Source organism: Rhynchophorus ferrugineus, unplaced genomic scaffold (assembly GCF_030347505.1).
Source record: "Rhynchophorus ferrugineus isolate W39M unplaced genomic scaffold, kcgeb_rfMv2 rfM10, whole genome shotgun sequence".
Taxonomy (NCBI): domain Eukaryota; kingdom Metazoa; phylum Arthropoda; class Insecta; order Coleoptera; family Curculionidae; genus Rhynchophorus; species Rhynchophorus ferrugineus.
In genome coordinates this window covers 27,604,085-27,628,031 of record NW_027472589.1, presented here as the reverse complement: position 1 = coordinate 27,628,031, position 23,947 = coordinate 27,604,085, and the positions used below count along the sequence as shown (strand labels likewise).

The following is a 23,947-nucleotide window of genomic DNA, read 5'->3' as shown; positions in this document are numbered from 1 at the left end:
ATGTAATCATATAGAAGACACATATTATTCAATTTAAAAAGGCTAATAAATGGCGGAAAAAGTGGCGAGTTAATCATTGATTCGTCTTTCTACTTCTTCAACATTTCGAAGAAACCCTATGCCCAATGAGTATGCAGCACATCCCTTAAAACTCTTGCAACATATAACTTAGCATTGTCATAGTAATAATACCTTTTTACAATAAAGTAATTTTTTGCAATAAAACGTCGTTCAAATAAGTCGTCTTCTGTAATAAATTTTAATATATGAGGATTTTCCCAAAAATAAACTTACACACTACCAAAATTAGACATGTTAATGTATTTAAGCAGTTTAATACAATTACTCTACTGTAGAAAAACAAAGTCTACTAGATAAATTGCAAATTGATTTCACCACTTTGTCTCACCACAAATTTGTATAAAACCGCAATATACATTGTTATATATTCCAGGTGAATATACAAAGAGGATAATTTCTGCTAAGGTATTCTAAGTTGGTATAATCATTCTATATATTAACGCGATGTTAGAGTGTCATTTCTCATTTATTTAGTGTTCGATATTATCAATTTATCTCAAGCGTGTTTTTGTGATTTTTTACTATTGATAAAAACATCATACAAATTTTGTCTTAAATTTTACATATATTGTCTATTATTATTTTAAAAAGTTAGTTGATTATGAACTGTTGAAACCTGATGAAACAGCTAATAGTGATCCCTACCAATAACAAATAATCAATTTGAACAAGGCATTGATAGCAAAATACCCAGAATGGACCGAAGATACGGTAATGACATTATATTCTAGTATATCTCTAAATGATCTACTCTAAACTTGTGATATACCACAAATGGAGAATATTATGATGGCTACATTTGCTGATGATACTGCGATTATAGCTGTCAGAGACAATAGTGAAGAAGCCACACGAAAATTACAACAGGCAAGTGACAATATAAATAATTGGACACAAGTCTGGAAAATAAAAATTAACGAAAGTAAATCTGTGCATGTGAAGTTCACCTACAATCAGATCGTACCAGCACCGATAACATTAAATAATACTATCATTCCATATAGCAACAACGCTAAACATCTGGGAATGAATCTTCATGCAAAACTTCGCTGGAAGGAACATATAAAGAAGAAAATAAAAGAACTGGAATTGAAATATAGGAAAATATACCGGCTAAATAGAAGAAAATTACATAGATGTTCTGCAAATAATAACATAAACAAAATACAAATTTTTCAGAACAAAGTCCTGAGACATTGTGGGCACACCCAAATACTACAGGACTGACTACCGACATCGAAATCATCAGATAACCACAGGGTATGAGGAAAGGCTCCATTCTCATGGGAATATTGAAATATTGCAACTTTTGGATACCACCAGAGCAGGACACAGACTCAAAAAAATCAAACCATCTGATCTTGTGTAGTGTTGTGTAGTGAAGTGCATATATTAAAACATACAGAAGTGACATGTATAAACATTATTTCACCGGAAACTGAGTTAGGGCCGATGGGTCCTCCTAGTTATATACCTAGATTTAAACTTTTTCTATTTTCTATGAATAAATTTATCTTGTGAAATTAAATTTGGTTTTTATTTTAAGTTTATTTAATCAATAAAATGCGAGGCCAGGGATTAGTCACCTGATGCCATGGTGTCACGTGACGTATCTGGGTGGTAAAATATGTTTAAGAACTAATCAAATGCCTTTGTAAACTAACCAATCAAATTACTAGAAAGTCGATACTAGTACTGGATGTTGCGAAACTTTTCTCCAGAAACACTTATTGACTATTCTCCTTGCGATTATTTCATATTTCGATATAAACCTTCCCTGGACTGCCACGAATGTTTCAAAACCAAAATTGGTACAATCGGTCCAGGAGTTCCAGAGTTTTAGCGAGACTAACGAACAGGATTCCTCTATATTCGACCGATACTATATGTTATCGAAAAACTCGAACAGGAACGGTCCAGGAAATGTTTCTATCGATAAAACCCCCGGATGACATTGGTTTTTTTCCCAGGCGTGACCTCTATGACCGTTTGGCACAAAACTGGATACAATGCCGACGAGATGATTGATGAGGGCCGTGATTTTTGCGATTCCGACCCTCCGGGCGGAGATTTTTCCGCGTTCTCTTCATGTATTCCTGCCACGTCCCGGTGTCATACGGGCGGCAGTTTTTTTTTGTTGCCGTCGTCGCTAGGAAAAAAAATACGTCCGACGTCCTGGTGGACCTCAGGTCGCGATCCAAACTGACAAAAGACCGAAAAAAGTGTTTTAATAAGAATGGCCTCGTCTAATGGGCGACGATAAATAATGACGTGTCATGGCGGATGAATTGGTAAACGAGGATTGTTGGGGCGCCAGTTGCTGTCAAAAATGATTTATCTTATTTGATTTTCGAAATAATCAACGGCCGTTGCAAAATAATAGAAAAAAAAATTATTAAGGTAGTAAATGTTTGCTTGAAACCACTTGCTATCTCAATAAAAAAATATCGTCTATTAATTAAGGGGGTATTCTAGTCTAGTATTTTCTCATATCTTCAAAATGGTCGTAAATTAATGTCTTTTAATATATATTTTAAAGTCTCCTTTTACCAACTTTATCTGGACAGGACCTACAGTTTAACGTGGGCTCCGAACCACGGTCCTCGGCATTAAGCCTACCGACTGGCGAGTGACCAACTTAGAAATCATCCCAGAAGACATCCGGTCTTACCCAGCCTGGTTACTGGCGTGACTCGGATCATTTTCCTTGTCTGATTTTGCACTCATAAATTTACGATGTCCCAGCAAGATTCGAACCCGCGACTATCGCAACAGTAGGTGAACCGTCCTGTCGCCTTTACTACTGCGCCAACCAAGCCGGCTATCGTTAATTTATGTTGATGAAAATGATCCAAGTCGGACCAGTAATCAGGCTGGGTAAGACCGGATGTTTTCTGGGATATCGCTAAGTTGGTCACGTGCCAGTCTGTAGGTTTAAGGCCGAGGACCGTGGTTCGTAGCCCACGTTAAGCCAGTCCAAATAAATCCTATTTGTTAGAAAAAAGAACTCTAAAATATAATAATTTTTTTTTATAAATTTTATTAAGGGGATATTTTGGTCTGGATATTTGAAAATCTATGGTACTTAGAATTCTATCTGGTGGTTGGATATTTTAGATTTTTAATTTTGGGTCATTTATCTTTTCTTTTAAGGTTTGAACGATAATATAAACGAACTAGGCGGGATTGCCGCTTCTTTTTAATTGTAGAATTTGTCGCCTTTGCAAATACTGAGCAATAGAAATAATTACCATGAATGATAACATTGTTGATGTCTTTTCGGGTGCTGTATTTGCTAGATGTAATATCGTAACATGTCCAAGGTACGTTAAAACTTCATAAGAGTTCATTTGTGAAGATACTACGTTCAGGGTACCTGCCTTTTGTTTATTCATTTTATTTTACTGTGTTTTGTGCCGCCGAATATCAAATGGTGAATTTTTTCACAGAGTATTCTATTGTTCTTTTTTAAATTATTATTTATTACTTATTAAGTCTCCATTTATTAATTTCAATTTAATAGATAATTGTTTTATGGTTTCAACTGTAAATATAAATTATAACTATTTTATAAGAATTAATTCCGAAGTGGCCAAAGTTACTGATGTGTAGTTATGATTTGTGGATAATTTGAAGTATACATAAACGCCATCGAAACTAGCTCCTGCTGGTTCTTGGTGGCAATGTGTCTAGTGTGTGGCCTTTGCTTTGTTCCCTTGTGCGCATTGCACGTTCAGCTGGGGTTGGAGAAGTGAGTGCACAATATCAAGAGTATCGCTCATTTATTTATTTGAGCTTTTAGCTTAATCCTAGCGAGGTCTACTAAATTTAGTGACAGGATCTCGCGCGTTTTCTTCCCTTGATCTCATTGCACGTCCATTATTGAGAGCGTTAGGACATCAGCTGGTACGTCGTGCGTTACTTTTCCTTCGTACCATGTGCACATTTCATCCTAATATTGCTATTAATTATCGCTATTGTCAATTATATATTATTTGTTATGGTTATATGCTGTAATTATAGTTTATTGACAATATGAAGCATACATAAACGCTACCAAAAGGTGGTTCCTGTCGGCTCTTGGTGACAGCGTATCTAGCGTATGAGCTTCTAGCTTTTTCCCTTGTATGCATTGCATGTTCATCATAGTTGGAGTTAGAAGAAGTAAATGCACAATTCCAACGTTGCTTATTTATTTATTTAATTAATTACATAACTAAGTATATAAATAAGTAAGAGATTGTATTTTTACTCTAGCGAGTACTACTAAACCTAGTGGCAGGATCTCGTGTATTATTTTTAGTATTAGGGTGTAAGCTGGTACGTCGTGCGTTACCTTCCTTTCGTACCGTGTGCACATTGACTTCATCTTAGCATAGTTTATCATTGCTATCAGTTATCGTTGTTGTTCGTTGTATGTTATGATTGTCCGTCAATGTTTTTGACTAATATGGAGTAAGATTGTTGTTAACTATCCTGCTTATCCAATTATTGATATTGATTACCATTGTCATCGTCTGTTATTGATATTATCAATACCATCTATTATCGGTTTTGGTCGGTATATTTATTTATTGGTACTATTATTCATTAGTACTATAAGCCGCCAGAATAACTCATTACCCGTACTTTTAGCTGCCAATATATAAATATCAGTTTTATTTCAATATTATATATATTTATATGTTTTTCATAACTCTCACCCGACCACCTCGACATCAAGATCTCCCACGCTTATTTGCTTTACTTATTTTGCCATTTATTGTGTGAGCAGTCGTTATATGATTTATTTTGATATCTGCTTTTACTTATTTAAGATGTTATATTGTTTTATTAAATATATTTTTTTATTTTAGGCCCTGGGTTCGAAATTAACCTTACACCGTTAGTATTTAATGATCATCATCATCATCCCATCTAATCAAAATCGCTCTTTGTTGCAAAGCTACAATAATACAGTCACCTGATACGATTTACTTCGTAGAAACTGAATTACTGCATATGAAATCGATTATTTGCGCACAATGTGGTCACGCTCGGTCAGTCCAAATGAAATCTATTATACCCGATTGGTTAAATATACTCGTTACAATATATCTCTCCTCGTGTTCGTTTAATTCAACATATACACGTAAGGAGAAAAAAAACAAACCGAATCATATGAAGAATTCGAGTAGAACCTTTGTGAGTCATTCTAGTCCATAGCCTCAGGCTGGTAAACTCGTCTTAGTACACGTTACCATATAAGTTCTTTTTATAAAACCTCTCGATTGTTACAATATGGTGTTCGATAAGCAATTTCAGGTTTGACTTATAAATTACGTTCCTATAATACAACAATCATTTACAGTGGTTCTAGTGATGAAATCATTAAATTTCAATGTTGTGTTGCCTCTTGGCATGTAAATGCTACCCAAAGAAGAGTTCTTAAATCCGCTGAAGATAAAAAAATAAAAAATATAAATGTTCCTTCACCAAATTATTGGTTATAATAGCAAAATTACAAGTACTGTAATCCTACCAGCTTGTTCATCCACGTCACTTACCAGAATTAGTCATTATGATAATCACCCATAGTCGGTGCTCAGCGAGAGTGTTATATCTTCCATTCAAAGGCCTATTTCGCAACAGCCTTTGAGTGATTCGTTCACCTATTATTGGACAATTATCACTGTAATCTACGTCTTTGGATTTATTTCTCAACTTTGCATTGATTGTCGAATCTTAAATAAATAACTTAATTTTTAATACGAACTTGAAGATGAACATGAAGATTTCATTTCATGAGAACATATCAGAGTGTAACAGTGTCCAAATCTTGGCGACATACAGAAGGATTGACAATGACACACATTTTAGTCTCATCTTCATTATTAATATTTCATTTTTTCCACACGTACCATCTTAGAGAAGCAAAAGCTTCTGCAGCTTGGCTAAGAACTTTTGAACTTGGTCTAACTGGATGCCGTTAATATTTGGAATAGTAGCAGCTATCAATACCACGATTTTTTCTTATGACTTTGCAATGCGAACAATTCGGTTACAAGTAACGGTTACTGCAAAGTCTAAACAACAAATATCAGATATTGTTACTTTTAATAGCAGAAAAATATTAGAATAAAGCTTAAAGTATCTTATTTATTTATCTATTTCACAAAAGGCTTGTAGGTGTGAAAAGCTGACTTTAGAAAAGTGATTGGGTGTCTATGGAAAGATGGATTAGCCACTAATAAGACATACACTTGAGATAAGTTTCATTTAAATTTGTTAATTAAAGAGAAAGTTTCTGGAACTTATGAGAATGGGAGATGTGAGGACTCTTAGTTGGGACGTCTTGGAATTGTCACAGGTTCAATACAATTAATACAGGATATCCTGAGCAACAAAAATTGTTCGAAGATGAAGAACTAGAGGATTATTAAGCACACTTGCAACTGATTTGTTTAGATGGGATTTCCAAAGAAAAATATTCAAGAAACGAGAAAGAAGAATAAAGAAAAAATGTAGTTATATAAGAAGAAAGATGATAAAGCGATTATGCAACATAACAGTACTTTAACAAATGGTACTTCTTGTGAAAACTTACGTATAAAAAAATATTTAAATCTTCAAATTATCATGTATTTAGGTAAACTTCAAGAATTGATAGATTGAAACTTTAAAAACTGTATTTTCATAGCAAAGAGTTTGGAAAACCGATGAAGATTGCTTTTTGAAGGGAAAAATACAGTTGAAGCAAAAACTTGGCTTGATGCCGAGTTTTCAGACATTGCCCCAGGAAAATAAACCATCAAAGATTGGTATGCTCAGTTTAGACGTGGCGAAATGAGCACCGAGGACGGTGAATGCAGTGGACGCCCAAAAGAGGTTGTTACCGACGAAAATGTTAAAAAATCCACAAAATGATTTTGAATGACCGTAAATTGAAACTGAATTAAATATCAAACACTCAAGAGATATCAACTGAACGTATACATCAGATCATTAACGAATATTTGGGTATGAGAAGGCTCTGTGCAAAGTGGGTGCCGCGCGAGCTCACTTTTGATCAAAAACAGCGACGAGTTGATGATTCGGAGCAGTGTTTGAAGATGATCAAGCGTAATAAACCAGAGTATTTGCGTTTTGCGTCGATATGAGACAATCGATGAAACATGGTTCGATCATTTCACTCCGAAGTCCAATCGATAGTCACTGCACACGATGAACCCGCTCCAAAACGTGGCAAAACGCAACAGTCGGCTAGCAAGGTTATGGCCTCTGTATTTTGGGATGCTCATGCAATCTTGAAAAAGGAAGAACTATCAACAGCGACAATTACATAGAGTTATTAAATCATTTGAGGGACGAAATCGCCGAAAACGGCCGCATTTGAAGAAAAAGAAAGTGCTGCTTCACCAAGACAATGGGCTTCGAATTGCTTCCTCATCCATCGCTTTCTCCAGATATGGCGATAGGCAATAGAGTCTCTCTAGACCCAAATGTGGAAGAGTTTTGTATAACTAAGAAGCAGTTCCTAATTGCAATTTAAACAGTACATAATTAGAATGAAATACATGTGTTTATTTAAAAAAATCGATGTTAGAATAACCAGAAGTGGTTTTGTCCACATTAGAATCTCCAAAAAGAGGTGAATAACGATCATAGATATACTTGATGATTGGAAGATCGTTTACATTGTTTCCTGCAAACAGACTGGAGGAGCCCAAAAGAAGCCTACGATCCGAAGCCTACAGTCAAGCATAGAGAAGGTTCTATTATGATTTGAGCAACAATATCGTAGTATTCACCTCACTAACCAGACTACTACGAATGAATGTCACGACGTCCTCAATGATGACGTTCTCACTATTACTAGCACACTGCTGCTCATACACACAGCCAAACAGGTCCAGGTGCTATGAAGAGCATCATGATGTTACGTCTGGCTATTCTGGCTAGCATAATCGCCCGACCTCAATATAATTAAACCGTGATAGGGAATTTTAGAGTAAAGAGTGAGGAGTAAATTTCCATCTCCAACAACACTGAAGCAACTGGAGGATGTTTTGGTACAAGAATGGAACAACATTCGGTTAAACATTCTTCACGCATTCTACGAATCTGTTCCGCGGAGAATTGCAGCTGTTTTAAAAGCAAATCATGTTATTTTGTCCATCCCTTATGTGTTAGAGTGAATATTTGCTGAGTGTTGTGTCAATTATTTGTCTTTGCTAAATTACGTTCAAATACAACTTTGTTTTAATTTGATATTTTTGATAATATAAGAGCTCCAAAAAAAAAACGTCATGAATAACAACGAAGAGAATAAATAAAACCGAAATATGCCTTGAATAATTTAGCGCCCTTTTACATCGTCTTCGAACGGCAGCAGTTTGACAAAGAAAAATACGTTACGGAGCGGCGCCCTTGGAGAAGATTAAAAATCAACAAAACCCGCAGAATTAAATGGCGTGGGCAGCAGTTTTTTCGTCTGCTTGTCTGCTCCGTTGCTGTTGTCGTTGGGGTGCCACGTTGGGAAGCCCCGCCACGAAATCATCCAGCCCGAAGTCTGTAGACGAGTTCGAATTTAGTTGGTTGAAAAAAAAAGGAATTCGATTTCTGGTCGAGAAACCGATATAAGATGCTAGTTCAAAGGCAATAAAATCTTCGTGTTTAATATTAAACGTTTATAAAATGCCTCAGCTTTCTCTTAAATGGGAAATTGCAAGCAGATTCGTGATTTAATGGGAATATCTGATGGGCCATAATAAAATGTATCTTCCTATCTTTTGTTTACATTTTGATATGGAACATTGTACATATTAAAACCAGAAATTAATTAATTATCAATGCCATTTATGAGTGCTATATATATATAATATATATATATATATATATATAATATATATATATATTATATAATAATATATATATATATTATATATATATATATATAATATATATATATATATATATATATATATATATATATATATATATATATATAAATGAATCGTTGTTCCTTAATCTCGCTAAAACTCGAGAATTACTGGACCGATTTGGATAATTTTGGTCTTGAATTATTTGTGGAAGTCCAGGGAAGGTTTAAACGGTGAATAAATATGAAAATTATCGAAGTTGAACAAAACAACAATTTTCTTTTTTCTTTGATGTCGAGCAATCTACGTGCGCGAGAACTTTCTCAACTACGGTGATCCTTTGTGACATTTCAAATTATTTTCTCTTTTTTTTGTTGAGTTGTTGTGATAGTGACACTTTACTGCTAAGTAAAGACTTTTCTAGGAACTTTTCTCATTTTGATTAATTACAATTTTCGAGGCCGAGGAGAAGACGACCTGATTTAGGTCGTCGCAGTCAATCAAATGTACGAAGAGCTACCTCACGTGCTAACCGCACTGATAACCAGAGAGAGACAGATCAAGAAAATAGTCGTATTGCTATGTCAGAATCGCGTTCCTTAGAGAGTGACAATCAAGTACATAGGCTTAGAATGCAACGAGTTCGTGCACATCAAACACAACAGCGAGCAGGACATCATGAAATTGAGTGATTCCGCAGACACTGTGATCCTGGAACGAGCTACATACTACTATGATGCCGCAATAGATTATTGTACCGACAAATCGGTAACAATTGGGGAAATCGCAATAATTTGTAAATATTGCAAGGAATTAAAATACAGTGGTGAATCTACTGGATTATGTTGTGCTGGAGGCAAAGTAAAATTGCCACAATTGGTCCCACCACCAGATCCTTTACGCTCTTTAGTTTTTGACATTGGAAATGATTCTAAGCACTTCTTGGTCAACATTCAGAATATAACAGCTGTTTCCAGATGATACCATTTGAAGCTACACATATTATATAGAACAATTTCATGCCCGCTTTCCCACAGTTGACCCTAAATTGCATGCAGTAGTTACCAAACATATGATACATGGACCCTGCGGAGTTTTCAACTACAATTCACCCTGTATGATTGACGGAAAGTGTTCCAAGCGATACCCAAGAGACCTGACTGCTGAAACCATAACAGGAAATGATGGATACCAATTGTATCGTTGGCGATTAGTGGCGGACAATGGGCGATCGGTAGTTGTGAAGGTAAGAGGACGAAATGTTGATGTAGACAATCGTTGGATCGTGCCATACTCGCCAATATTATCCAAAGCTTTTGAGACTCATCAATGTGGAATATTGTAACTCCGTGAAGTCGATAAAGTATATATCTAAATATGTTAACAAACGTAGCGATATGGCCGTCTTCGCTGTAACCATTGCAAATAACGAAATATCACAGTACCAGTATCGTTTCATTTGGAATACTCTGTTTTTTTTTTATGTATGAAACTTCATGTGTAATTAATCGAAAATAATAATAAAAATTCATTCATACCGAGCACTTTTTTTATTAGTCTGCCGGGTCAGCTAGTTTTGAATAAATTTATCAAAATAAATATTACATTTATAGAGAGAATTTAGTGTGTCAATTCTGCAAGAGAACATTCCTGGGTATAATCCATTATTTCAACTAACGTTATAAAAATACATCAACACTACATCAGCCACCAGCTGCAGGTAGTCAACAACAAATCATTGAACTTGAAATTATCAGCCAACAAAATATATATTCTTTCAAATCCTTTTGAAATCCGTCATGAATTTCATGTATAAAAATATATGACCATTTTAAGAAGAGAAAGAAAAGCGGTTGTTACACACACTGAAGACTATTAAATTAATTAATGTAAAAAACTTAATTATGAGAAAAAAACCTCAAAATTAATTCATCATGTTTATAGAGAAATGATAATACAAAAACAAACAAGAACCAAGTATTGACGCATGTTCGTATAATGTTAAAAACAACAAAACAACATAATACAAATATAAATTAATTAAAACAAAATTTGGTACATGAGCTAGTCCTTGATGCTATATTATTCAATTATATCCTCAATCCGACGCCTGTTGCTACTAATTGATTATCGATTAATATATTAAAACCCTAGAAGTTCTCGTATTATTTAATATTACGTAATTTACGGGGTATTGATTTATACCACCCTATATTGTTTTATAGTCCTCGAATTATTTGTTGTTGATTAGAAGATAAATAACATCCAATATCAACAAGTGTCGAGTTGGAATTTTTTTTATAACATCTTTATTAGATATGCTTAGTACAATCTTAATTATAAATTAATTTATTACCACATTTCATTTTTATTTGGGTTAATTCACAAGCAAGACGAGTGCTATAGTTTACACTAAACCTATACACCTTATATAAGTTCGTAAGGTTTGGTTCGCTTCAATCTCCTGACATTCTGCGCGCTATCCACTAGTTGTATTGCTTCCACGTTAGTATGATTTAGTAATCTTCTTTCGTGTCTTAAGGAGAATTTTTGGATAACTTCGCAAATCCATTTGATTTCCAGGTCATCGTGCAGTTCTTCGTTGGTTACGTAGCGATAGGCATTGGTAATCAATCGAAGAACCTTGTTTTGACAGCGTTGGATGACTAGTTGATTTGAATTTTTAGTGCAACCCCATATTAGCACCCCATAGGTCCAAATTGGCTTTATAACTGTCTTATAAATCAACATCTTTGATTTTTGATCAAGTTGAGAGTATCTTCCGACTAACCAGTATAGTTGTTTTATTTTTGTTCTAATGTGTTTTGCCTTTTGTCTAACATGATGTTTATCTACCGGTGTCTACTGTCAAGATGTATTTAGCTGATTCTGATTGAGGGATCGGGCATCCATTGAGTGATATAATTAAGTTTTTATACAAAATTAAGGGATTTGGAGCTATGCAGAATTGAATTTTCCAATCTTTGGTCCATTTTTAGTCCAGTAGATTTTGTGACTGCCACTTGTACTTTTTCTACTGCCCTAGGCAGAGATATGTCATATTCCATAATAATTGTGTAGTCAGCAAAGGTCCCAAGTAGCGTTTCTTTTAATTGTTGGAATGTCAGCAGTGTAGAGCAGATATAGAAGAGGTGGTAAGACGCTACCTTGTGGAATTCCAGTCGAGTTGGAAATGATTTGGTTTAAATTACGAGGATTGTATAATAAGAAAATCCATTTTGCACACTTTATCTAAAGTTCACTTTTCTATTCTTTCTAAATAATCCCACTCCATCATAAGTTTTTTTTTAAACAATGTATGTAAACAATTTAATCAAATACAAAACGATTCAGATAGACAACATACAACGTATTAATATATGGCATTTCCTTAGTCCAATTCGTATGCGACTGGACTTGTGCGCGTACGCAAAGTCCCATGATAACGGCGTGTTCTCGTTTTATAGCATCATTTTCGATTCGTACGTTGCCTTGTGCGAAACCGGATGTTGACTTTTTATTGGTCAGGAAATGCATCGAAATGCAAATCGGTTTTTAGCACATTAAAAAAACGACAAACCGCAAAAATAACATGAATATATGCAGTAATTATACCACGGTTCAAGTGTCTGAGGATCGGTGGAACAGTTGATTGGAAACTGGTTGTTACGTTTTTTAACCGACTTCAAAAAAGGAAGAGGTTCTATGCTCGACTGTATATATATATTCACTGTTAGTGCACTTCAGAGGTGGTCTCATTGGAACGAAGTCAGTGTCTGATAGGGAAAGGGGAGAAATTGAAGGAAAAAAATAAAACTTAGATTTTTAACAAAAAAAAAATTAAAATAAATTATGTACATAATAATCATTCGAATAACTAATTCAAATAAACAAAATCATATTTAACATATTTGCTACACGTATTTCATGTTCTACTATATACACAGAATTTAGCTTAATACCTACCTAAATTTATTTATTTACAATATTATTTAACTACTACATATTGATCAGTTTGAAGTCGGTGCCGAGCCCAAACGATACAAAAATAATAATATAATTTTGTAACATATATAAAAAAATTTAATTACGAACAAAACAAATCTAATTTGTTGCTCGTACCGACGTCAAAGTGACCGATCAGTAGTTAAAATAATATTGTAAATAAATAAATAGGTTTAGGTAGGTATTAAGCTAAATTGTGTGTATATAGTAGAATATAAAATACGTGTGGTAGCTAGGTTAAATAAGGTTTTTGTCTATTTTTATTTAGTTATTATAATTATTAGTATATACATATAGTCGGTTGATTTTTTTTGTTACAAATATTTTATTATATCTGTTTGATATTTTAAGTATTAATGGTTAAACAACCTACCCTAACTGTTGTTTTATTTGGAGATATTTGCAACAGAAGCCTATCAAATACCATTAGAAATATATGATGACTCTGGCCCGTTATATTAAAATTGTTGGATATGTTAAAAACGAATTGAAAGTGGTGATTCTGATGTCAATACCATAGTGGAAATCTAAAAAAACTGAGACAGTGAATTCCACGCATTATTGGACAAAAACTATGAAATAACTTTCAGAGAGCTTAGCAGTTAATGAATGAAGAAGAGTTAGCCAAATATGGAACATAAATTACCTGTCAGAATTATATTCTTCAGCAAAACAATGCTGCTGTTCATATTGCGAAACTTGTTAAAGATTAATTTTCAAGATACAAATTTTAAAGTGGCCAGCGTGATTTGAACATTATTGAACATTTTCGGGATAAGCTATGTGCTGTGTAACAATTTCACTATGTTTCACTATGGTGTATGAACACCGACAATTGACCAAACGACAACTGAAGCTATGAAAAATAGAGGAGGAAGTGCACTTTACTGAAATAACAATTAAATATAACAATATTATCTTTTTATTAATTCATTTTTACCTGACGGTGCTATAGTTTTGTCATGCTGTTCGAGTGGCACTAATATTGTTTACTTAAAGTTATTTAGTTCCACGTAAAAAACCTATAGGCAAAAAATAACTGTCCCACTGTAATGTTTACGTAAGCCGTAGAATTTAAAATCGAAAAATTTATTTTTATTAAAAGCTAAAACGAAAAACCAGTAGTGTGCTAAAGTTTTGTCGCGGGGTGTATATTTCTGGAATGTTTTAACTATTATTGAAAACTGGGAAATTTTAAAAAACAGGGGCAATTTTTTTTCTCTACCACCATACCTTCCACCAACTTCAATACTCACCATTTAACAAAAAAAAAAACAAATTCACAAGAATAACAATTAAATCGTCCTAAAACTAAATAACATTCAGAATTATGGAAGTACCAGTTAAGTTCTCCAAGCATAAGAAACGTCTGGTTAACAATACACAAAATCCTTATAATGTTTGTTCGATAATACAATCCTTTCACCACTGTTTTAAAAAATATATGCAAGGAAATGGTAACATTGTATTACACTAACCTCAATTCTTGTAGAAGAGCCTCTCCTTGTGCAATAGTAGACGAACAAATCTCCAAACTTTGTACTCGATGTTGATCAGTCTGCTCTAATAACCTGCAAATAATGAGAATCATCAATGTATTTGATATTTTATAGAAACAACTATGGTCTACATAACACATGGGCTGAAAAGTCCCGGGCGTAACAGAGGAACCATTTTGTTTTGTTCAAAGTTGGCTTTATTCATGAACGTAATCTCCATCAAGAGCCACATAATCATTCCAGCGCCGCTCTAACATTTCAATACCACTTTTATAGAACGATTTATTTTTTGCCTTAAAATAAGCCTCAGTTTCCGTGATAACCTCTTCATCCGAGCGAAATTTCTTACCAGTGAGCATTTTTTGAGGTCTCCGAACAGCCGGTAGTCACTGAGAGTCAAATCTGGCGAATACGGTGGATGTGGAAGCAATGCGAAGATTATTTCATGTTGTTTAGCTTTTGTTTTGATTGACTTATGACACGGTGCGTTGTTTTGATGAAAAATAATTATTTTCTTTGCTATATGCGGTCGTTTCTTTGCAATTTCGACCTTCAAACGCTCCAATAACACTATATTATAACAGGTCAATTAAAAAGTTCGCTACCTGACATATAGATGGCGATACCAGAATTAAATACATATGTTTTTTAGTTAGCCCTAACCCTCAAAAGATTTGTGCATAAATTTGACAGCTGTCGGATCATTATTTTGTGAATTATAGCATTTTGAGTGAAGCAATATTTGTTATTGTGAAAAAAACTGATAAAAAGAAATTTCGCATGTTGATAAAACATTGCTTTTTGAAAGAAAAAATACAATTGAAGCCACAAAATGAATTTGAATGACCATAAATTGAAATTGAATGAGATAGTAGACACTCTAAAGACATCAACTGAACGTGTACATCATATCATTCACGAATATTTGGGTATGAGAAAGCTCTGTGTAAAGTGGGTATCGCGCGAGCTCACTTTTGACCAAAAACAACGACGAGTTGATGATTCAGAGCAGTGTTTGAAGATGATCAAGGGTAATAAACCCGAATTTTTGAGTTGATATGTGGCAATGGATGAAACATGGCTCCATCACTTCACTCCGAAGTCCAATCGACAGTCATCCGAGTGGACTGCATACGATGAACCCGCTCCAAAGCGTGGGAAAACGCAACAGTCGGTCGGCAAGGTTATGGCGTCTGTATTTTGGGACACGTATGGAATCATTTTCATTAACTACCTTGAAAAAGAAAGGACCATCAACAGCGACTATTATATAGCGTTATTGGACCGGAAAAAGAATGTGCTGCTTCACCAAGACAATGCACCGTGTCAAAAATCCATGAATTGGGCTTCGAATTGCTTCCTCATCCACCGTATTCTCCATATCTAGCCCCCAGCGACTATTTGCTGCTCTCAATCTCAAAAGAATGCGAAAAAAGGACAAATCGTACTACAAAAATGCTATCGAAAAGTTGGAGTGTCGCCATAATCAATGCTATCACCCTTGAAGGGAATTATGTTGAATAAAAAAAACTATGGTAGGCCGGGAACTTTTCAATTGACCTGTTGTTGTCGGTCAGCATTTGATCATCTTTGGCTTATTTGGAATATGGAAAAACCTTTAACCATTGGCTAGAAGAGAAGGTCACTGGCAAATGCAGTATACTTTGGGAATAGGTGTGACATGCATGCCACCCTAAGTAGTTTGAACCGAGGAGTTTTAATTCTCTTTTACTCTTGCACTTTTTCGCTTAAATTCGTAAAACTCACAATTCGCGATAATTCGTGAGGTTCGGGTCGAGAAGTCTAGATAGAAAGACCCATATGAAAGATTGCCTTGGTTCACTTAAAAATTTAAAATGTTTCACTAATTAGCAAGAAAGTCTAGCTGAAATTGTCAGCAGTGAGCACCAAAGTAAATTATCAACAAATAAAAGCGCTCCAACGACAGACCACTAAGAGAGCTACCGAAGAATTGGCAGACGAAGAGAGAACTAGTTGTTAGGTCTAGTGTAGTTTTTCTATTACCGGTGATAGCAACCCTAGTGATGAGTGAAGAATTTGTAGCAGGCTGTTTACTAATAATGATAATTATTACCTTTCGACCGTTTCCAAGCTCTCGGCTGCGTTTTCTTCCTGTTGCAGATCCTGGCGTATCTCGTCCGCCCAATTGGCCAACTCCTTTTCCCGCGTATAGAACAACACGGCCAGATCCAACCGACGCCTACGCTGTTCCACGCGTGCTGCGAAGCTGGCCACGTGCGCCTCCAGTTCTCTGGCTACGCTGTAGATCTCGTCGGGGTCGCACTCGCCCGTGTGGGCCAGCTCCTCGGCAGCCGCCAAGAGCTTATCGGCGTTCGTGTAGGTGTTCTGAAAAAAGAAAATCATGTAAAAAATCGATAATTTAATGGATTCAAAAAATTATTATTAAATAAAAGCTGGACAATAATATATTACTTTATACATTGACTAAGTGAAGAAGTAAAAAAAGTCTCTATTTGAAAAAGAATATTTTCTATCCAAACAATAATTCAGTCTCCAACGAAGCCTCAAGTACTTCCAAAATCGATTATTAAAGGCTAAGATTGTCATATGAAGCTGTGAGTGAGGATAGTGCAAAGAAATCAGATTTTCCAGGAATTACAAAAGGAGACATTGAAGGCTGAACAGAATTACATATTAAGTTGCTTCAAAAGCGACATTAGCACTACACATATCAACGAGCTAGCATTTTTATGTGGAAAAATATATGATTATAAGCAGCTCCATCAAAGTATTTTCTATTATGTTCTACAAAGTTTTCACATATTTCCGGCAACATGGTTATTTTGGTCACTTTTATCACCATACAATATGCCATAAAAACCAAACAGCTATGTTTAAATGGGTTGAAACAGTATTTTCAATCAGTTCGTGTGGCAGGCATTTTCTATTTTTAACCGACATCAAAAAAGGAGGAAGTTCTACGTACGACTGTATATTCTTTATGTATGTTCACCAATTTCTCCGTCAATTCTGAATCGATTTTCAAAATTCTTTTTTTTTATTCGAAAGAGTGTACTTCCGAGGTGATCCCACTGGAACCAAGTTAGGTTCTGATGGTGTAATCCGGATAAATCAACAGAAATCCTCAAATTTCAAAGACAAGAATAATGTTTTCACATAATTTTGTATCTAAAATAATCAGATATTTGTGTATAATGTTATTGCTGAGCTGATGTGACGGAAGGCACAACTCCTCAACGGTTAGGAGTTGGGAGATATTTCTTTAAATATTATGAGGACGTACTAGCAATTAATTGTATACATTGAAGTTATTTAGACAAGCTGATGAAAGTAGGGACCGAGCTGCTATATCCATCACCGGTTTTTGAGTTGGGTTTGGTAACCAAAGTCGTTCAGTGCAAAAGCCGTTCGGTTTGCTTTTTAAGCACTAACCATATCATATAGGAAGCCGTAGAAATATTGAAGGTATTTGCCTCTATGGTATTGTTTGAAGTCGGTGCAGAGCCCAAATAATACAAAAATAATAATATAATTTTATGATACATACACAAAATTACACTACAAACATAACAAATCTAATTTGTTGCTCGACATTGACTTAAGAGTGATCAGTTGGTAGTATTTAAAATAATATTGTAAATAGATAAATAAGTTTAGGTAGGTATTCAGATAAATTGTGTGTATATAGTAGAATATAAAATACATGTAGTAGACAGGTTAAATAAGGTTTTTGTTTAGTTATTATAACGATTATTATATACATATTTTCTTTAAAACGTTTTTTTTGTGTAAAAATCTAAACTTCATTATTTTTTACTTTTTAATGAGTTCCTTATTTATTTTATGAAGCTGGTTCAATTTTTTAAAAAATATTTTATGGAAATTTCCCATCGCATGTAAAGGACTGAAAACAGTCGATTCATCAACTGTGAAGTAGTCTAGAAAGCTCTCAATAGGTCTTGCAATTCGTTGTAGTTCATTGTCACTGATATCAAAATTACCAGTTCTAAATCGTTGAAACAAGAACCGACAATTAGGATATGATCCAACAGAATCATCAGAAATGTATCGACAACAGACTGTTTCAATAAACTCAAACAATAAAAGATAATGAATGTTGAAAATGTAATTTTCAATGTTCTATGATTACCCTCTGTATACAATAATCAAAAATAAAACTGTTATGCTGTATCAAAACCATTGAATTTAACAGTTCTTTACATTAATACTTCGCATTTTCATTAATAGATATTGCTGACCAAAATACAGATGGCAGATATCTAATACTTCCGTGTTTATAGGAAGGTTCTTTATTAAACATAAAAAATGGAAAAAGTAAAAAAAAAAACGTTTGTGTTTCTAGACCAAAATATTATTAACAAATGGAAAAGTGTACAGTTAAAAACCGTACACGCCGGTTAATTTTAGTGGTAGCTGAATTTTTATCATGTAACTTTAAAGCAATATTAAATGACATTTCCTGTAAAAATGAGTAGTCGCTAGATAAGTTTTAGTTTCCAAATTACAAAAATAATTATATTCGTTTGACACACTTTTATAATTAACACTGAAAAAAATGTTACAAAATACCCGACGACTAAAAAAATCAAATTAAAGCTTGGGCAACGTAACATTTTATGACTGCTTCGTATTTTGTATCATAGCGGTAGCGTAGCACTCGTTATGGAGCTGTAAAGATCGAAATACGTGATAGATGATCATAAAATTGATTTGGTGGTGGAGTTGAACCGTTACTTCTTGAACGTTACTACTGTTGTTCCGTAGCCGGTATAATTTTATGTCTATGTACGTTGTATAAGTACAAAATGGATATTTATTCGCAATATTTAGAGTCATTGTTTATAAAATGGTATTTCTTTAAACATCCTATTAATAAAGACTAAACAGACTAAAATGTTGTTTAAAAATGTGCGTAAAAAGTTTCATATCAATAGAAATAAACTTATTGCATGTACAAATATGAATACGTCGATTTTCGTAAATAACGTTTGTTTGCCAAACTTTACCTAGCTTGAAATAATTTATGAATTACCTCGCCATAGAAATGTTCTTATATGCTAAATATAAACCACATATTCACCTAAATTCCAAATATCGACTTTAATCTACAATATTTCTACGTCTTATATGATATAGTTAGTGCTTAAAAAGCAAATTGAATGGCTTGTGCACTGAACGATTTCCTATTTTCCGTCATATCAGCTGAGAAATAACATTATACACAACCATCTGATTATTTTAAGCTTTGCCCTTGAAATTTGAGCGTTTCCCTGGATTTCCTCCCATTCCCCCCATCAGATCCTAACTTGGTTTCAATGGGACCACCTCGGAGGTGCACTCTTTCGAATAAAAAATAATTTTCAAAATCGGTCCATAATTGGTAATCATATCACTATTGATGAAACCAAACAAAAGTGAAAAGTTAGGTAGTACAAGACAATTAGAATGAAACAAATAAAAATAACAATGGTAACTAATGCTATATGGTCCTTCCAGCTAATGAACGCCATCAATGACGTCGAATATACTGAAATGTACTTTCTAAAGATTTAAAAATTTAAAGTTCGTTTTAAATTCGGATCGGATTTTTTATCCTGATCTCACCCTAGTTAAAAAGATGCAGAATGATGTCTGGCGCACCGTAACCTGCAACTATAAATCGATTTGTACCGGTACCAGTTGACTCTGTTGCCAAATGTCTAGAAAATTCTTCAAAATAACAGATAGGCTGAATCATTCCAGCGCCGCTCTAACACTATATCTAACACAATATCATTTTTGTAGAACGATTTATATTTTGCCTCAAAATAGGACTGTCACTAGTTGCTGTCCACTCAGATGACTATCGTTTTGATTCCGAATTATGAACAGAGCTTTCTCAAAGCCAAATGCTCATGCAATATAAAACTTACACGTTTTCTTTTATATCTTTACGATTTTTTTATGTCTTTTGGTGTTACCGCCTTAATTGGCCGACCAGTGCGTTCTGCATCATCGGTGTATCTACGATCACGTTTGAAGTCAGTAAACCAACGTTTTATTGTTGTTTCTGATGGGACGGAGACCTTATAACACTTTTCAAGTCATTGCTTCCCTCGAACGGTATTTTTTCCCATGAAGAACCAGAGTAAAATTAAAATACGAAATTGTTTATCATCCAATGTTTTGAAAATGACAAAAATAGTGAGCACAGTAACTCGTAAACTTATGAGTAGAATATCAGGAAAGTTTAACAGATTTCTTTTGAAGGTACTAAGTATTAACTGAAAAAGCGGCGAATGCAAGAAAACTAGCGCCATCTATGTGCTAGGCCCGGGACTTTTCAGTCCATTCGTTATTAGTGCTACTAATTATAGGTTACAAACGGGCAAACGCTGTAAACCAAAATTCTAAATGATTGCGGCAACATTGCGACGTGACAACGTCATAAATTTCGATGACGTGCACCGGCTGTTTTATTGGAAACACTATATATAACGATAACACAAACTATCTTAAATATCAACTATCACGTGACACAAAATAAGAAATAAATTACCCCAAAAGCAAGTGCTAACAGTGTTCCGCATAATTCGATAACTACCCCCGTTTTTATGACGCACCGACATCCACGAGGGGGTGCCAGGCATCCTTTAACCGAATTACTCTAATATTATACCGCCTCCGTTAGGGCGTCCGAAAAAAACTCGGTCCGGGCGAAACCTCCCTCGATGAGGGACGTTTGAGGACGCGCGGATCGACTTAGATGTAAGTGACGTGCTGGAGATGCGAGTATTTACGTTCGTATGGAGCTCTATTTATTCTTACGGACGGCATTGTTTGCGAAAACGGAACGGCCGGCCGGTGAAGGGAGGAGGAACGAGGACACGTGTCATTTAAATTGACAGTAATAAATACTTGTTGGTCGACGGCGCGGGTATGACAGGTTTAACGATGGGTCTCTCCCGACGGGACCCTCGTTGGATGGTTTAAAAATTAATGGTGGGAGTGGAGCTTGAACATTTTTTAACTTCTCAAACAAAGTTAACCTCATTTGTGTAGATAAAATACAAGATCACACTCAGTTAAAATAATTCTATACCAGGCAAGTTCAAAAGTGTTTCAAAATAAAATGTTGAATTGCACCTTACAAGCCAGAATAACAACGGTTCGCTTTTTCTAAAACATTAGTTTAAAATCGCGTAACTCTAGTAATACCTATTCAACGTAGTCATATATTGAACAGTAATTGAACATTCTAGATGTAAAATAAAATTTTAATAAAAAAAATAAATAATTTTCTTGTTAAAAATATTTAATTTTTCTCTCTTTAGTGTTAGATATTTATTCAATAAATTAGGCAGTTATTTTATTTAATATCACAATGGGTAAGACAAGTAAATATGCAGCCCATGTAAGGAAAAGTAGAAATAAAAAAACAATGATTGAAATTAAGGTGCGCTTCAGACCTCGGGGTCCACTACCTAGCCTAGATAAATTGACAAATTTTCTAACTAAACAACAACAAAAAGTTATTATCCCCGCCGGGAATCGAACCCGAGACTAAACGCTTCAACCATTACACCATAGAAACAATTGTCTATAACATTTCTACGGGGTCTTATATGTTATAGTTAGTTCTTAAAAAGCAAACTCAATGGCTTTTGTACTGAACGATTTTCCGTCACATCAGCTCAGGAATAACATGATACACAAATATCTGATTATTTTAGATAAAAAATATGTGAAAATTTTGTACGCCCTTTTGGAGATTTGAGCGTTTCCCCCTTTCCCTCAACAGATCCTGATTTGGCTCCAATGGGACCACCTCGGAAGGGCACTCTTTCGAATAAAAAATAATTTTGAAAATCGGCCGACGATTGACGAAGAAATCGGCGAACATACATTAAAAAAGATATACAGCCAAACATAGAACCTACTCCATTTTCGAAGTCGGTTAAAAAGTAGCGTCATCGGTTAACACAAATTCATCAACAGTCGTTAGTCAAAAATTAATGAGCTTTGAAAATAGATATTTTATCATTATGACTGTTAGGTTGCGAAAAGAGAAAATTCAAGGAAACGGGAAAAGGATCCCAGATCAGGGTCATCGACAGATGATGATGATGTCATCGAATTTAGCTTTGACTACTTAGACGTCAATAAAATCGATGAAATTCTTAAACATATTCATAATGACATATACTTGTGGTACTAAACAGAGGACATAAAACAATTCTGAACCATTTACGTAAGACTGGATATCAACAGAAACTCAATACTCGAATTCCACTTGAATGAATACGTGAAATCGGCACCAAAGAAAGTAATTCTAACCATTCGATAGAAGCAGACGTTTAAAAATACGACCACAACTAATCAAGACAATCATTGTTCTGCAGTAAAACAAAGCTAGATAACACATATCATCAGTGAATGAACAAAAACTGAACGATATTGGCTGGAGAAATGTTGATACCATTGATCGCAAAGTCACAAATATCTTAATTGTGCAAATCTGGCTTCAAAAGAGACTTGTGAAAATCAGTTGATTCAGTTTCTCGCTCATAAATTTCAGAAGTTCAGTTTCAGAAATCGACCGAAACGGTACATCTATCATTGATTAGAGTTGGAAAGTTATAATGTGTTTACACAATGTTTTATTTATCCTCTTTAGTTTAATGTCTAATCTAGCCTATCTCTAAGAACTGGGTGATTATGCTTAAAGAAACCATTCTATGAAGGAGGAAATATTTAACGATCGAAATTGTGAAGGAAATAATATGTCTATAGATAATTAAGCCAAAAAAATGAGAAAAAGTAATTTCCCATATATGATATATATTGCAAAATCCGTTTTGCTGCCTTTCTCGATCATTGATGTTGAAACGCTTTTTTGTCTATATTATATATATATGGCATGTAGAAAATCACTTCATTAAGCAATCTTCTGTGTAAAATATTATCTTAATTAATTAATCTTATTCTAAAGCTTATTTAAAGTCTACATATGTCCAGCAATTAGATCAGGTGGTGTTAAACGTTTTAGTCTACGCACTTCACTATCACGTCGCATATTTAGCTGATTAGCGAGTACATCGGGATGCACTGACACTCTTTCAAAGTACTTCACACAAACACTATAACGAACACTCGTTATAGGTTCTAGAGGAATATCGCGTTGTATCATTTTATTTGAAATATAGTACGGAGCATCAACAATGGCACGCAACATTTTGGAACCGTTGAATGATGAATATATTAGATTTGCTGGCGGTACCCCATAGTTGGATTCCATATGTCCAAATGGGCTTGAGTATAGACTCATACAGCAATACCTTGTTATCTAATGATAACTTGGATTTGCGCCCGATGAGCCAATACATTTGATATAATTTTAGTCCCAGTTGTTTCCGTTTAAAGAGTATGTGCTTCTTCCAGGTTAGGCGTCGATCTAAATGCATACCAAGATATTTAACATGCTCTGCTTGGGGGAGT

At 34.6% G+C, this 23,947-nt stretch overlaps 1 protein-coding gene across 10 annotated transcripts in view; it reads right to left on the bottom strand.

The window, feature by feature from the left end:
* trio (trio Rho guanine nucleotide exchange factor) overlaps positions 1-23,947 on the bottom strand; it is a 379,571-nt gene that overhangs the window by 138,858 nt on the left and 216,766 nt on the right. For all 10 annotated transcript variants that reach the window (XM_076416297.1, XM_076416301.1, XM_076416300.1 and 7 more), the window contains 2 exons: positions 16,542-16,813; positions 14,426-14,518 (listed from right to left, as the gene is read on the bottom strand). In XM_076416297.1, the coding sequence (XP_076272412.1) occupies positions 14,426-14,518; positions 16,542-16,813 (365 nt within the window). The remainder of the gene's footprint in view (positions 1-14,425; positions 14,519-16,541; positions 16,814-23,947) is intronic.